This window comes from Loxodonta africana, chromosome 4, assembly GCF_030014295.1.
Source record: "Loxodonta africana isolate mLoxAfr1 chromosome 4, mLoxAfr1.hap2, whole genome shotgun sequence".
Taxonomy (NCBI): Eukaryota; Metazoa; Chordata; class Mammalia; order Proboscidea; family Elephantidae; genus Loxodonta; species Loxodonta africana.
The window spans coordinates 12,112,179-12,128,173 of NC_087345.1; the positions used below are offsets into that span (position 1 = coordinate 12,112,179).

The window sequence follows — 15,995 nt, forward strand, 5'->3', positions numbered from 1 at the left end:
TGCTGAGAACTTGCATTTCTAACAAGTTCCCAGGCGATGCTAATGCTGCTGGTTAGGGACCAGCTCTGAGAGCCACTAATAGAGCAGGAATTCCTGAAATTTATTATTCATAAGAATCACCTGGGGATCTTGAGAAAGTAGATTCTGACTCAGTATATCTGGGGTGGAAATGCAAATTCTCAGCAAGGGTTCAAACCAAAACGAACAGTTTGAAGGCCTGTTTATTAGCTCTTGTAGTTTTTTGATGGTTCCTCAGGATTTTATATGTAAACAACCATTTCATCCGAGGGGACACTTCTATACCTGTTCTCCCTAACCTTTATGCCTTTTATTTCTTCTGCTTGCTTTACTGCCCTGGCTCAGACCTCCAGTACAACAATTAATACAAATGGGGACAGTGGGCATCCTTGTCTTCTTCCCAATCTGAAGTGCTTTGCCATTAATATTGTGTAAGCTGTAGTTTTTTGAAGCTGGTCTTGATTAGATTAAGAACGCTCTATTCCAAGTTTGCTAAGAGTTTTCATCATAAATGGCTATTAAAGTTTGTCAAATGCTTTTTCTGGGTAATGAAATGATCATTTGATTTTTCTGCTTATTCTGGATGATGGATTAATAGGGATTTTGGAACGTTAGATAACCTCACTATTGCTGTCAGGTGCCCTTGAGTCGGTTCTGACTCAGCGACCCTATGTATCACAGAAGAAACACTGCCCGGTCCTGCGCCATTTTCACAATGACTGTTATGCTTGAGCCCGTTGTTGAAGCCACTGAGTCAATCCATCTTGTTGAGGGTCTTCCGCTTTTCCGCTGACCCTCTACTTTACAAACATGATGTCCTTCTCCAGGGACTGATCCTTCCTGAAAACATCCAAAGTGTGTAACCTCATATTCCTGGGATAAACCCCATTGGTTATATATTTTATATATTGGTTATATCTCAAAAAAATGCTTGGAAAGTATTCTTTTTCTATTTCCTAAAGAGCTTGAGTAAGGTTGGCATTATTTCATCCATAGATGTTTGCCAGAATTCATCAGTAAAACCACTGGATCTAGAGTTTTTTTTGTGTGGAGAATTTTTAAGAAATTAGTCCTACTTGATAGGTACAGGGCTACTAAGATTTTCTATTTGATCTTGTGTCAAGTTTTGGTAAATTGTGTTTTCCAAGAAAATTGCCTATTTCATTGAAATTGCCATTTACTGACATACAGTTATTTATAACAATTCTTTTTATCTTTTTGACATCTGTAAGATTTACAGCGATATCCCCTCTTTCTTTCCTGATAATTACGTTTTCTCCTTTTTTTTTTTTTTTTTGCTTGCTAGAGAATTTATCAATTTTATTAATCTCTCAAGGGAATAAACATTTGGCTTTGTTAATTTTATCTACTGTTTGTCTTTTTTTCCTATTTCATTAATTTCTGGTCTTCATTATTTCTTTCCGCTTATTTACTTTGGGTTTAATTTACTTGTATTTTTGATAACTTCTAAAAGTGGAAACTTCTTTTCTAATATAAGCATTTAAAGCTATAAATTTCTGCTTTGGCCATATCCCACACAACATTTTTTTTTTTTTTTTGGTCTGTTTTTCTTTCTCCTTTCCTTCTTTTTTTTTTTGAGTTAATAAAATATTTTTTAGTATTCCATTTTAATTAATCTATTGGTTTTTTAGCTATACCTATTTGCATGATTTTTTAGTGGTTGCTAAACAAAACGTCGGCAGTTTGAATCTACCAGCCACTCCTTGAAACCCTACGGGACAGTTCTACTCTGTCCTATAGGGTTGCGATGAGGAGGAATCAACCCGATGGCAATGGGTTTGGTGTTTTTTTTAGGGATTAGAATATACGTCTTTAATTTATCCTGATTTGCACAGTACTGTAGCATTTCACATAAAATATGTTGCTCTGGTGCCGATGAGCTGGTTCTGGTTCATAGTGAGCTTCTGCACAACAGAACGAAACACTGCCCGGTACTGCACCATTTTCACTACCATTGTTATGCTTGAGCCCGTTGTTGCAGCCGCTGTGTCAGTCCATCTCGTTGAGGGTCTTCCTCTTTTTTGCTGACCCTCCACTTTACCGAGCATGACGTCCTTCCCCAGGAACCGTCCCTCCTGACAACACATCCAATGTATGTGAGGCGAAGTCTCACCATCCTTGCTTCTAAGAAGCATTCTGGCTGTACTTCTTCCAAAATAGATTTGTTCCTTTTTCCGGCAGTGCATTCAATATTCTTCACCAACACCATAATTCAAAGGCATTAATTATTCTTTGGTCTTCCTTACTCATTATCCAGCTACATAAACTATAGGAACCTTGAAAAAGCTGAGTTCTATTTACTCCCCTCACTCTTTGTGCTATTGCTGTCATATTACATCTATATACATTATAAACACCACAATGTAGTCTTACAGTTAAAAGACATTAACAGAAGAAAAAAAAGTATCACCTTTTATATTTACCTAAATATTTACCATTTCTGGTGATCTGCCTTCCTTCCTCTAGGTCCAAATTACCATCTGGAGTCACCTCCCTTCAGCCTAAGCAACTTCATTAGCATTTATTGTAGTGTAGTTCTGGTGACAACAAATTCCCTCAGTGTTTGTTTATCAGAAAATGTCTTCACTTCACTGTCACTTAAGAAGGATTCTTTTGCTGGATATAGAATCCTGGTTGACTTTAAGTGTCCTTTTGCTGCTTTCTGGTGGAGGAGGTCAGTCATTAATCATTGTTCCTCTACACGTAATGTCACGTCTATTTGCAAGTCTATATGTAAGTACTATAATGACATGCGCAAAGATCGGGCAATAGAAAGCCAAAAAGGAAGAACAAGCTCGGTATTTCTCAAACTGAAAGAACTGAAGAAAAAATTCAAGCCTTGAGTTGCAACAGTGAAGGTTTCTATGGCGAAAATATTAAATGACGCAGGAGGCATCAAAAGAAGATAGAAAGAGTACACAGAGTCATTATACCAAAAAGAATTTGGTGACCTTCAACCATTTCAGGAGGTAGCATATGATTAGGAACTGACAGTATCGAAGGAAGAAGTCCAAGCTGCACTACAGGTATTGGCAAAAAACAAGGCTCCAGGAATTGACGGAATACCAATTGAGATGTTTCAAAAAACAGATGCAGCACTGGAAGTGCTCACTTGTCTATGCCAAGATTTGGAAGACAGCTACCTGGCCAACCAACTGGAACAGATCCATATTTATGCCTATTCTCAAGAAAGGTGATCCAACTGAATGTGGAAATTATCAAATGACATCATTAATACACATGCAGGCAAGATTCTGCTGAAGGTCATTCAAAAGTGGCTGTAGCAGTGTATCAATAGGAAACTGTCAGAAATTCAAGTCCGATTCAGAAGAGGATGTGGAACCAGGGACATCATCGCTAATGGCAGATGAATCCTGGCTGAAAGCAGAGGATACCGTAAAGATGTGTACCTGTGTTTTACTGACTATGCGAGGGCATTTGACTTGTGAATCATAACAAATTATGGATAGCATTGCAAAGAATGCAAATTCCTGAACAGTTAATTGTGCTCATGAGGAATCTATAGACAAATCAAGAGGCAGCTGTTTGAACAAGACAAGGGGATACTGCATAGTTTAAAGTCAGGAAAGGTGTGTGTCAGGGTTGTATCCTTTCACCATACCTATTCAATCTGTATGCTGAACAAATAATCCAAGAATCTGGACTATATGAAGAAGAACGGGGCATCAGGATTGGAGGAAGACTCATTAACAACCTGCGTTATGCAGATGACACAACCTTGCTTGCTGAAAGTGAAGAGGACTTGAAGCACTTACTGATGAAGATCAGAGACCACAGCCTTCAGTACGGATTACATCTCAACATAAAGAAAGCAAAAATCCTCACAACTGGACCAGTGAGCAACATCGTGATCAATGGAGAAAAGACTGAAGCTGTCAAGGATTTCATCTTATTTGGATCCACAATCAAGAGCCATGGAAGCAGCAGTCAGAAATCAAAAGACGCACTGCATTGGGCAAATCTGCTGCAACAGACCTCTTTAAAGTATTAAAAAGCAAAGATGTCACTTTAAGTACTAAGGTGCACCTGACCCAACCCATCGTGTTTTCAATTGAAACCTCTGAATTGTGGTGTTGGTGAAGAATGTTGAATATACCATAGATTGCCAAAAGAACTAACAAGTCGGTCTTGGAAGTAGTACAACCACAATGCTCCCTAGAAGCAAGGATGGCAAGACTACATCTCACATACTTTGGACATGTTATCAGGAGGGATCAGTCCCTGGAGAAGGACATCATGCTTGGTAAAGTAGAAGGTCAGTGAAAAAGAGGAAGACAGATGGATTGACACAGTGGCTGCAACAATGGGCTCAAGCATAACATCGATTGTGAGCCTGTTTCGTTCTATGGTACAAAGGGTTGCTATGAGTTGTAACTGACTTGACAGCACCTAACAACAACAACAAATGTGTTGTTCTTCTCTGGCTGCTATCTAGACTTTCACCAAATTTGGGGAGTTTTGGGCCATTATTTCTTCAAATGTTTTTTTTCTGCCCCGTTTTCTCTCTCTTCAATTTCTGGGACTCCAGTGTATGTTCAATTGCTTGAAAATCCTCATAGGTCCCTGAGGCTTTGTTAATTTTTCTGCAATGTATTTCTGTTTTTCAGCCTGGATAATTTCTATTTATCCGTCTTCAAATTCACTGATTCTTTTGCTGGATGGAATCTGCTGTTAAGGCTACCTAGCGAATTATGCATTTGAGTTATTGTATTTTTCACCTTTAGAATCTCCACTTAGTGTTCTTTTAAAGATTCTTTTTATTGTAAAACAAAACGCAGATAAAGAAAGCCAAACAAATCACATATATACCTTGAGAAATTACTGCAACGTGAACAGCAGTCAGGTAAAATACAGAACTAGGCCAACTATTTCAGAAGCCCTTTCCCGTGTGTCTCATCTCAATTATAATCCTCCCAATTAAATAATCATTATAATAAAACTTTTATAGTAATCACTTCCTAGTGTGTGTTTTGGGAGTATTTATCATTTTTTATTGAGATATATTATTCATGTATCATAAAATTCACCCTTTTAAAATGTAAAATTCATTGGTTTTTCATGTATTTAGAACTGTGCAACCATCACCACTACCTAAATCCAGGACATTTTCACCACCGTACCCAAAGACCCCCCTATCCATTAGCAGTCACTCTTCATTCTTTGTGCTTAAAAAATATTTTTATCACCCAAATGTGCATCCCAAGGCAATTTTCTTCCTGCTCACCTTAAGTTTGGTATTTCTTTTAAGCCTTTTCTAATCAACAGGTACTTTCCCCACCCTTTTTCATTTTCTGTTAAGGAATCCAGGCTGTTTGATATAGAGGTTCAGGCAGTGTCCAACTGCAGGTATGTCTGTGGTCTCATAAGGTCCAGACAGAGTCCAGAAATCCCGATGGGAGAACGGGTGGATGTACTTTGCTAAAGTACTACAGATCCTATCTCTCACTAGCTCTCTGGGTCCAGCGTTAGCCCTGGCCCTGGAGTGGCAGGGAGGGGGTCCCAGTGCCCATTCTCAGCTGCCTGTCCCACTGCGCTCACTTTTGGCAGGGACCAGGCACATGCCGCTCAGCCACCAAGGGGGATGCTTCACAAGGCCGCTGCTGCAGGTCAGGCCCAGGCCCAAGACCAGGACTCCTCCTGAGGTTGTGGCTGAGTCTCCTGGCTGCAGTGGAGGTGGTGGAAGGAGGGGCAGAAAAGGCAGCTGGGGGAGGAGGCAGAGGCCAAGGCGGGGCAGGCCCGGCAGAGTTTAAAGTCCACTGCCTGGGCAGGGCAGGCAGGGAGGAAGGAAGGGAAAGGAGCCCCTGGAGGCAAATGGCCGGATGGTGGACGCTTCTCCTGGGGGGGCCAGGTGTGGCTCTACAAGACCAGGTGGTGACCACACAGGACTGGCAGCGGCAGAGCCAAAGTTTCTGTGCAGTCCCTTGGTGCCACAGCGCTGGTGCCGGCCACGTGGTGACAGTCCTGCATGCCTCTCTTGTACACGATATGGTGTTTGCAAAGCACATAACGTCCTATTTCACAGAAGGCACTGATGGACGTTAAGTAACGCATCATCAGTGCAGTTCAACATGTTCCTCTGTCCTTTGTTTTCCCTGCAAATTGGCACTGGACTCAGAGAGCGGATCAGACTCAGGTCCAAACCCTTTGACTAGATTATATGAAGTATCTGCCAAATTATAAGAGGCACATAATGTCTAAATATCTTTTTTGTGATGTTAGCAGTGGCTGATGCTTACTGCTTATATCTATTCATTCATGGGAGTTGCAAAATGGTAATATTCTAATCCTATAATTTCTCATTTATTACTTGGGCTATTTTAAAAGAGAAACTTTGCCTAAACTATTTGGTTACCCAGTGGTACAGTTCATATAATAAAGGTAGAATAAACGCTTGATTCTTCCTTTTATTTACCCGTTTTCAATGTAATCGACTGGCTCACATTATCCCCTGAAGGTGATCTATTTTGTTTCTTTTAAAAACATCATTATAAACTCATGGACTTAAACTTATTTGATGGATCTAAATCTACTAGAATTATTATTACTGAAGCTTAAATTACCCCATCTTTCATCTGTAGGATATCTTCAGGTTGGTGTCCGAGCCTTTTTGCCATGACCCTAGTGGTCTTTGAAAACTTCCTTGCTATCTGGTATTGTAAGATGTTCCAGGCTCATTTTTGTAAATTTCCTGACCATGATCTGGAATTAATCAATTCTCCAGGAAGCGCTCATTTCTTTTAGTGAGAAATTACATTTTGACACTAGGTGTACTCATTGCTACTAAGTTAGTCCTTATTTCTAGTCTTTTTGCAGACAGAACTAGGGAAAGGTAAAAAAACAAGAAACACTTTGTATGTTCGCCTTAGTATATAGTGTAGAAAAGAAACATGAGCTCATGTTGGTACTTCCATTTCAAATTTGAGGCTACAGAGCTTTTACTTAATCTCTATTTTGTTATCTTCTTTTCTTCCATACTGAGAATACTAATTCTCAAGGACGCAGGGATGACAGAAATACAATATCTCAGTTACTCGCTTGTTTTATCCCATATCATACACACGATTGTCTCAGAATAATATAAATACTACAAGCAACATGATTACTGAAAACACCAAGACTATTTTTTACATATGCTGTTCTCACTGTCCCCCATTAAAAAAAACAGTTGTACTATTCTACATTATCATATAGCCATTACATACAATATTCTCTTTCTCTTAGCCCTCATCTAGTCTTAGTTCTACAATGAACTGTCTTTGGTATTCACCACTAGTTCTCGTTAGTATTCACCACTAGTTCTCGGATCAGCGTATCCTTAGTCATTCTGATCGCCTGAAACGCATTCTCTAGTGTAGGACTGTCCAATAAACCTTTCTGTGATGATGAAAATGCTCTGTACCTGTGCTGTCTGATACGGTAACTAACAGCCACATGTGACTATTGAGCATCTGAAATGTGGCCAGTGAAGATGAAGAACGAAATTTTAAATATGATTCAATTTTAATTAAATTTAAATAGCCACATGTGACTAGTGGCTATCATACTGGACAGCACAGCAAGAAGATGCCTCTTGAAGGACTCATATTCCTTGAGTTCTTACATGTTGATAACAATTTGTGCCCTTTACACTTGACAGTGGGTTTTGCAGCATATAAAATCTTTGGCTTAAAAGGACTAATGTACCACAACTACCACAGCCTCCACCAGACTGAGTCCAGTACAACTAGGATGGTGCCTGGCTACCACCACTGACTGCTCTGACAGGGATCACAATAGAGGGTCCCAGACAGAGCTGGAAAAAAAACATAGAACAAAATTCAAATTCACAAAAAAAGACCAGACTTGGGGAGGCAGGGCCAAGATGGCGGAGTAGTCAGACGCTTCTGGTGAACCCTCTTACAACAAAGACCCGAAAAAACAAGTGAAATGATTATATTTATGAGAAGCTAGGAGCCCTGAACATCAAAGGCAAAGTTAGAAAATGGACTGAGCAGCGGTAAGGGAGAGACAGTTCACAAGTGGAGAGGAGCTGCCGATCCTGAATCCCCGGGAACCCTCAGGCACTACTCCCAGGAGTGACTGCGGTGGGCTGGCGGTAGTATTCGGTGGGCTGGCGGTAGTATTCGGTGGGCTGGCGGTAGTATTCGGTGGGCTGGCGGTAGTATTCGGTGGGCTGGCGGTAGTATTCGGTGGGCTGGCGGTAGTATTCGGTGGGCTGGTGGTAGTATTCGGATGCAGTTTCATCAGCGAGAAACAGCCAGCTGCACAGCCTACTCATACTGCCAGAACCAGAGAAGAACAGTGCTCTTGGCAAAAGCTAAGTACCTGCATATATTTTACCATGTCCCCAGCCTCTAAGCTGGCTTCAGTGGCTGTTGATTTCCCTGGGCCTGAGATAGGTCCTGCTGAGTGCCCTGAGCCATTCTCCTGGCCTTAGAAAAGGAATAAATTCACAATTGGGGGAAAAAATAATCTGTCAGCTCCACTAACCTAGGGAGCTCAGGACAAGTGGCTCCTGTCCAGGTATAAACGGTCCGTAGACTTTGAACACCTTTCCCCCCGCGTGGACCTGTGTGGGCCTATTTCGGGAGAAGAGGCCCTTGTTGGCAGACTCTAACCATTTCAGCTGTGCAGTGGAGAGATGGGTATTTGATGTTCGACACCACTTTGCCTATTAAACAGGGTCCTCACCTACCCACATTGGGGTCTTAAGGATAGGTGGCTCCACTCAGGTCACCCGGTGACCTGCAACAGGGGTCCAAGGATAACTGGTACCTCTCAGTCCTTACAACCAAAAGCACTGGGTTGCCCACGGTCCATTTTCAGAATCCACCCACCTGTGCACTCTAGGGAACAGGGACGTGCTTTCCTCACAGACCCTCAGGGGATGATTATCAGCCCCCTGCCTTGTTCAGAACGTGACCCCTTGCTGCAACCAGATACCTGTACCTACACCAATCACCCTTGCCCCTCTAAGACTCTAAGACATAGCCTGTACTACACACTTGATGACTAACTACCTAGACACCTGGAATGAACCCATACAAGAAAAGTGAATGGACTTCTAGGCTCATATACCTGATAACAGCTCTAACCATCTGGTGACAGGACTTTAGAGCTTCAAAGGCAAAAATAATCAGGCTAGCTCACTCAAGCAAACCATTTGGGCATATCAAAACAAAACAAAGCAAGAAGCTAACATACAGTAAACAAACATAAAATAAACTAATACAATAATTTAGAGATGGCTTGGAGACAACAGTCATTATCAAATTACATGAAGAAGCAGACTATGATCGCTTCAACAAGCTCACAAAACAAAGAATCAAGGGATCTTTTGGTTGAAGGTACCTTCCTGGAATTACCAGATGCACAGTACAAAAGATTAATGTACAGAACTCTTCAACACATCAGGAGCGATATCGGGAAGGAGTTCAGGCAATATGCAGACCAAACCAAGGAACACACAGATAAAGCAGCTGAAGAAATTAAAAAGGTTATTCAAGAACATAATGAAAAATTTAATAAGCTGCAAGAATCCATAGAGAGATAGCAATCATAAATTCAGAAGATTAACAATAAAATTACAGAGTTAGATAACTCAGTAGGAAGTCAAAGGAGCAGATCTGTTGAAGTGGAAGGAAGGATTAGTGAGATTGAAGATAAAACACTTAGTACCAATATAGTTGAAGGAAAGTCAGATAAAAGAATTAAAAAAAAATGAAGAAGCTCCAAGAATCAGGTGAGACTCTATCAAGAGAAATAACCTACAAGTGACTGGAGTACCAGAACAGGGAGAGATAACAGAAAATACAGAGAAAATTGTAGAAGATTTGTTGGTGGAAAACTTCCCTGATATCGTGAAAGATGAGAAGATACCTATCCAAGATGCTCATCGAACTCCACATAAGGTAGATGTTAAAAGAAAGTCACCAAGACATATTATAATCAAACTTGCCAAAACCAAAGATAAAGAATTTTAAGAGCAGCTAGGGATAAACAAAAAGTCACCTACAAAGGACAGTCAATAAGAATAAACTCGAACTATTCGGCAGAAAACATGCAGGCAAGAAGGCAATGGGATGACTTATATAAAGCACTGAAGGAAAAAAAATTGCCTGCCAAGAATCGTATAGTCAGCAAAACTGTCTCTCAAATACGAAGGTGAAATTAGGACATTTCCAGATAAAAAGAAGTTTAGGGAATTCGTAAAAACCAAACTGAAACTACAAGAAATACTAAAGGGAGTTCTCTGGTTAGAAAATCAATAATATCATATATCAACCCAAGACTGGTACACAGGACAGAGCAACCAGATGTCAACCCAGATAGGGAAATCACAAAAATAAATCAAGATAAAAAAAAGTTCAAAACAGGGAAATAGTGGTGTTATTATATAAAAGAAGACAACATTAAAACAATAAAGAGGGACTGAGAAATGTAGTCATAAATCTTTCATATGGAGAGGAAGACAAGGGTAACATAGACAAATAAAAGTTAGGTTTAAACTTAGAAAAATAGGAGTAAATATTAAGGTAACCACAAAGGAGACTAACTATCCTACTCATTAAAATAAAATACAAGGGAAAAATACAGAGTCAGCAGAAACAAAATCAATAACAATGAATAAGAGGAACCGACGATATATAAACTACTCAGCACAAAAATTTAAGTGGGAAAAAGAAACTGTCAACAACACACAAAAAGACATCAAAATGACAGCACTAAACTCATACCTATCTGTAACTACTCTGAATGTAAATGGACTAAATGCACCAATAAAGAGACAGAGAGTGGCAGAATGGATTAAAAAACATGATCCGTCCATATGCTGCCTTCAAGAGACACACCTTAGACTTAGAGACACAAATGAACTAAAACTCGAAGGATGGAAAAAAATATATCAAGCAAACAACGATCAAAAAAGAGCAGGGGTGGCAATATTTACTTCTGACAAAGTAGACTTTAAAGTTAAATCCACCACGAAGGATAAGGAAGGACACTACATAATGATTAAAGGGACAATATACCAGGAGGATATAACCATATTAAATATTTATGCACCCAATGACAGGGGTGCAAGATACATAAAACAAACTCTAACAGCATTGAAAAGTGAGATAGACAGCTCCACAATTACAATAGGAGATTTCAATACGCTACTTTTTGGTGAAGGACAGAACACCCAGAAAGAAGCTCAATAAAGACACAGAAGATCTAAATGCCACAATCAACCAACTTGACCTCACAGACATATACACAACACCCCACCCAACAGCAACCAAGTATACTTTCTTTTCTAATGCACATGGAACGTTCTCTAGAATAGATGACATATTAGGTCATAAAGCGAGCCTTAACAGAATTCAAAACATTGAAATATTACAGAGCATCTTCTCTGACCATAAGGCCATAAAACTAGAAATCATAACAGAAAAAGCAGGGAAAAGAAATCAAACACTTGGAAACTGAACAATACCCTGCTCAAAAATGACTGGGTTATAGAAGACATTAAGGATGGAATAAAGAAATTCATAGAATCCAATGAAAATGAAAACACTTCCTATCAGAACCTTTGGGACACAGCAAAAGCAGTGCTCAGAGGTCAATTTTTATCAATAAATGCACACATAAAGAGAGAAGAAAGGGCCAAAATTAAAGAATTATCCCTACAACTTGAACAAAGAGAGAAAGAGAGCAACAAAAGGAACCCTCAGGCACCAGAAGAAAGCAAATAATAAAAATTAGAGCAGAATTAAATGAAATAGACAACAGAAAAACAAATGAAGGAGTTAACAAGACCAAATGTTGGTTCTTTGAAAAACTTAACAAAATTAATAAACCATTAGCCAAACTGACAAAAGAAAAACAGGAGAGGAAGCAAATAACCTGAATAAGAAATGAGATGGGCAATATCACAATAGACCCAGCTGAAATTAAAAGAATCATACCAGATTACTACAAAAAATTGTACTCTAACAAATTTGAAAACCTAGAAGAAACATGAATTTCTAGACACACACTTATCTTTAAACTAACACAAACAGAGGCAGAACAACTAAATAAACCCATAACAAAAGAAGAGATTGAAAAGGTAATTTAAAAACTCCCAACAAAAAAAAGCCCTAGCCCAGAGGGTTTCACTGCAGAGTTCTATGAATCTTTCAGAGAAGAGTTAACACCACTACTACTCAAGATATTTCAGAGCACAGAAAAGGACAGAATACTCCCAAACTCATTCTATGAAACCAGCATATCCCTGATACCAAAACCAGGTAAAGATACCACACAAAAAAGAAAATTACAGACCTATATCCCTCATGAACTTAGATGCAAAAATCCTCAACAAAATTCTAGCCAACAGAATTCAACAACATATCAAAAAAATAATTCACCATGACCAAGTGGGATTCATACCAGGTATGTAAGGATAGTTCAACATTAGAAAAACAATTAATGTAATCCATCATGTAAATAAAACAAAAGAACCACATGATCTTATCAATTGATGCAGAAAAGGCATTTGACAAAGTTCAACGCCCATTCATGATAAAAATTCTCAGAAAAATAGGAATAGAAGGAAAATTCCTCAACATAATAAAGGGCATTTAAACAAAGCCATAAGCCAAGGTCATCCTAAATGGAGAGAGCCTGAAAGCACTCCCCTTGAGATCAGGAGCCAGACAAGGATGCCCTTTATCACCACTCTTATTTAACATTGTGCTGGAGGTCCTAGGCAGAGCAATTAGGCTACATAAAGAAATAAAGGGCATCCAGATTGGTAAGGAAGAAGCAAAAGTATCTCTATTTGCAGGTGACATGATCTTATACACAGAAAACCCTAAAGAATCCTCAAGAAAACCACTGAAACTAATGGAAGAGTTCAGCATAGTATCAGGATATAAGATAAACATACATAAATCAGTTGGATTCCTTTACACCAACAAAAAGAACATGAAAGGGGAAATCGCCAAATCCATCATTTGTGGTAGCCCCCAAGAAGATAAAATACTTAGGAATAAATCTTACCAGAGACGTAAAAGACCTATACAAGGAAAACTACAAGACACTACTGCAAGAAACCAAAAGAGACCTACAGAAGTGGAAAAACATACCTTGCTCGGGGATAGGAAGACTCAACATTGTAAAAATGTCTACTCTACCAAAAGCGACCTATAGATACAATGGAATTCCTGTCCAAATTCCAACAACATTTTTTAATGAGATGAAGAAACAAATTGCCAACTTCATATGGAAGGGAAAGAGGCCCCAGATAAGTAAAGCATCACTGGAAAAGAAGAACAAAGTGGAAGGCCTAACACTACCTGATTTTAGAACCTATCATATAGCCACAGTAGTCAAAACAGCCTGGTACTGGTACAACAACAGACACATAGACCAATGGAACAGAATTGAGAATCCGGACATAAATCCATCCACATATGAGCAGCTGATATTTTACAAAGGCCCAAAGACAGTTAAATGGGGGAAAGACCATCTCTTTAACGAATGGTGCTGGCATAACTGGATATCCACCTCTAAAAAAATGAAACAAGATCCATACCTCACACCATGCACAAAAACGAACTCAAAATGGATCAAACACCTAAATATAAAATCTAAAACGATAAAGATTATAGAAAAAAAAAAATAGGACAATGCTAGGAGGTCTAATATATGGCATAAACAGTACACAAAACATTACTAACAAACACCAGAAGAGAAACTAGATAACTGGGAGCTCCTAAAAATCAAAAACCTATGCTCACTGAAAGACTACACCAAAAGAGTAGAAAGATTACCTACAGACTGGGAAAAAATTTTTAGCTATGACATTCCCGATCAGCATCTGAGCTCTAAAATCTACAGGATACTGCAAAAACTCAACTACAAAAAGACAAATAACCCAATTAAAAAATGAGCAAAGGATATGAACAGACACTTCACTAAAGAAGACATTCAGGCGGCTAACAGGTACATGAGGAAATGCTCACGATCATTAGCCATTAGAGAAATGCATATCAAAACTACAATGAGATTCCATCTCACTCCAACAAGGCTGGCATTAATCCAAAAAACACAAAATAATAAATGTTGGAGAGGTTGTGGAGAGACTAGAACACTTACTACACTGCTGGTGGGAAAGCAAAACGGTACAACCACTTTGGAAATCAATTTGGCGCTTCCTTAAAAACCTAGAAATAGAACTACGATATGATCCAGCAATCCTACTCCTTGGAACATATCCTAGAAAAATAAGAGCCTTTACCTGAACAGATATATGCAGACCCATGTTCACTGCACCACTGTTTACAACAGCAAAAAGATGGAAGCTACCAAGGTGCCCGTCAATGGATGAATGGATAAATAAATTATGGTATGTTCACACAATGGAATACTATGCAGCGATAATGAGCAGTGATGAATCTGTGAAACATTTCATAACATGGAGGAACCTGGAAGGCATTAGGCTGAGTGAAATTAGTTGCAAAAAGACAAATATTGTATGAGATCACTATTATAAGAACTCAAGAAATAGGTTAAACAGAGAATAAAATATTCTTTGATGGTTACAAGAGTGGGGAGGGAAGGAGGAAGAGAGGTATTCACTAATTAGATAGTAGACAAGAACTAATTTAGGTGAAGGGAAAGACAACACACAATACAGGCGAGGTTAGCACAACTGGACTAAACCAAAAGCAAAGAAGTTTCCTGAATAAACTGAATGCTTTGAAGGCCAGAGTAGCAGTGGCTGGGGTTTGTGGACCATGGTTTCAGGGGACACCTAGGTCAATTAGCATAATAAAATCTATTAAGAAAACATTCTGCATCCCACTTTCGAGAGTGACTTCTGGGGTCTTAAATGCTAGCAAGCAGCCATCTAAGAAGCATCAATTGGTTTCAACCCACCTAGAGCAAAGGAAAATGAAGAACACCAAAGATACAAGGTAATTATGAGCCCAGGAGACAGAAAGGGCCACATAAATCAGAAACTACATCAGCTGAGACCAGAAGAACTAGATGGTGCCCGGCTACAACTGATGACAGCCCTGACAGGGAGCACAACAGAGAATCCCTGAAGGAGAGGGAGAGTAATGGGATGCAGACTCCAAATTCTCATAAAAAGACCGGACTTAAATGGTCTGAAGGGCCACGGAGGTCATGGTCCCCTGACCTTCTGTTACCCCAAGACAGCAACCATTCCCAAAGCCAACTCTTCAGACAGGGATTGGAATGGACTATGGGATAGAAAATGATACTGGTGAGGAGTGAGCTTTTTTGGATCAAGTAGACACATGAGAGCATGTGGACAGCTCCTGTCTGGATGGGAGATGAGAGGACAGAGGGGGTCAGAAGCTGGCCGAATGGACACAAAAATAGAGGGTAGAGAGGAGTGTGCTGTTTCATTAGGGGGAGAGCAACGAGGAGTATATAGCTAGGTGTATATAAATTTTTGTTTGAGAGACTGACTTGATTTGTAAACTTTCACTTAAGGCACAATAAAACAAAACAAAACAGACTTACTGGCCTGACAGAGACTTGAGGAACCCTGAGAATATGGTCCCTGGACAACCTTTTAGCTCAGTAATGAAGTCACTCCTGAGGTTCACCCCTCATCCAAAGATTAGACAGGCCCATAAAACAAAACGAGACTAAATGGGCACAGCAGCCCAGGGGCAAGGACTAGAAGGCAGGAGAGGACAGGACAGCTGGTAATAGGGAACCTAAGGTTGAGAAGGGAGAGTGTTGACATGCCGTGGGGTTGTTATCCAATGTCATAAAGCAATATGTATTCTAGCTATTTAATGAGAAGCTAGTTTGTTCTCTAAACCTTCATCTAAAGTATAATAAAAAAAATCTTTGGCTCCTATTTTCTTTCTTTGAGCATCTTCAGTATGTTACTGTATTTCTTTCTGGCAGAAAGTACATGCAGT

General features: G+C 39.5%; 1 protein-coding gene across 5 annotated transcripts in view; it reads right to left on the reverse strand.

Moving 5' to 3' along the window:
* Positions 1-15,995, reverse strand: part of XPNPEP3 (X-prolyl aminopeptidase 3) — a 90,408-nt gene that overhangs the window by 16,317 nt on the left and 58,096 nt on the right. The window contains exon 8 of one of the 5 annotated variants that reach the window (XM_023559896.2): positions 1,291-8,339. The exons of the other annotated variants lie outside the window; for them this stretch is intronic. Within the exon in view, the coding sequence (XP_023415664.2) occupies positions 8,117-8,339 (223 nt within the window). The 3' untranslated portion in view covers positions 1,291-8,116. Of the gene's footprint in view, positions 1-1,290; positions 8,340-15,995 lie in introns of those variants that run through there. 5 annotated transcript variants of the gene reach the window in all.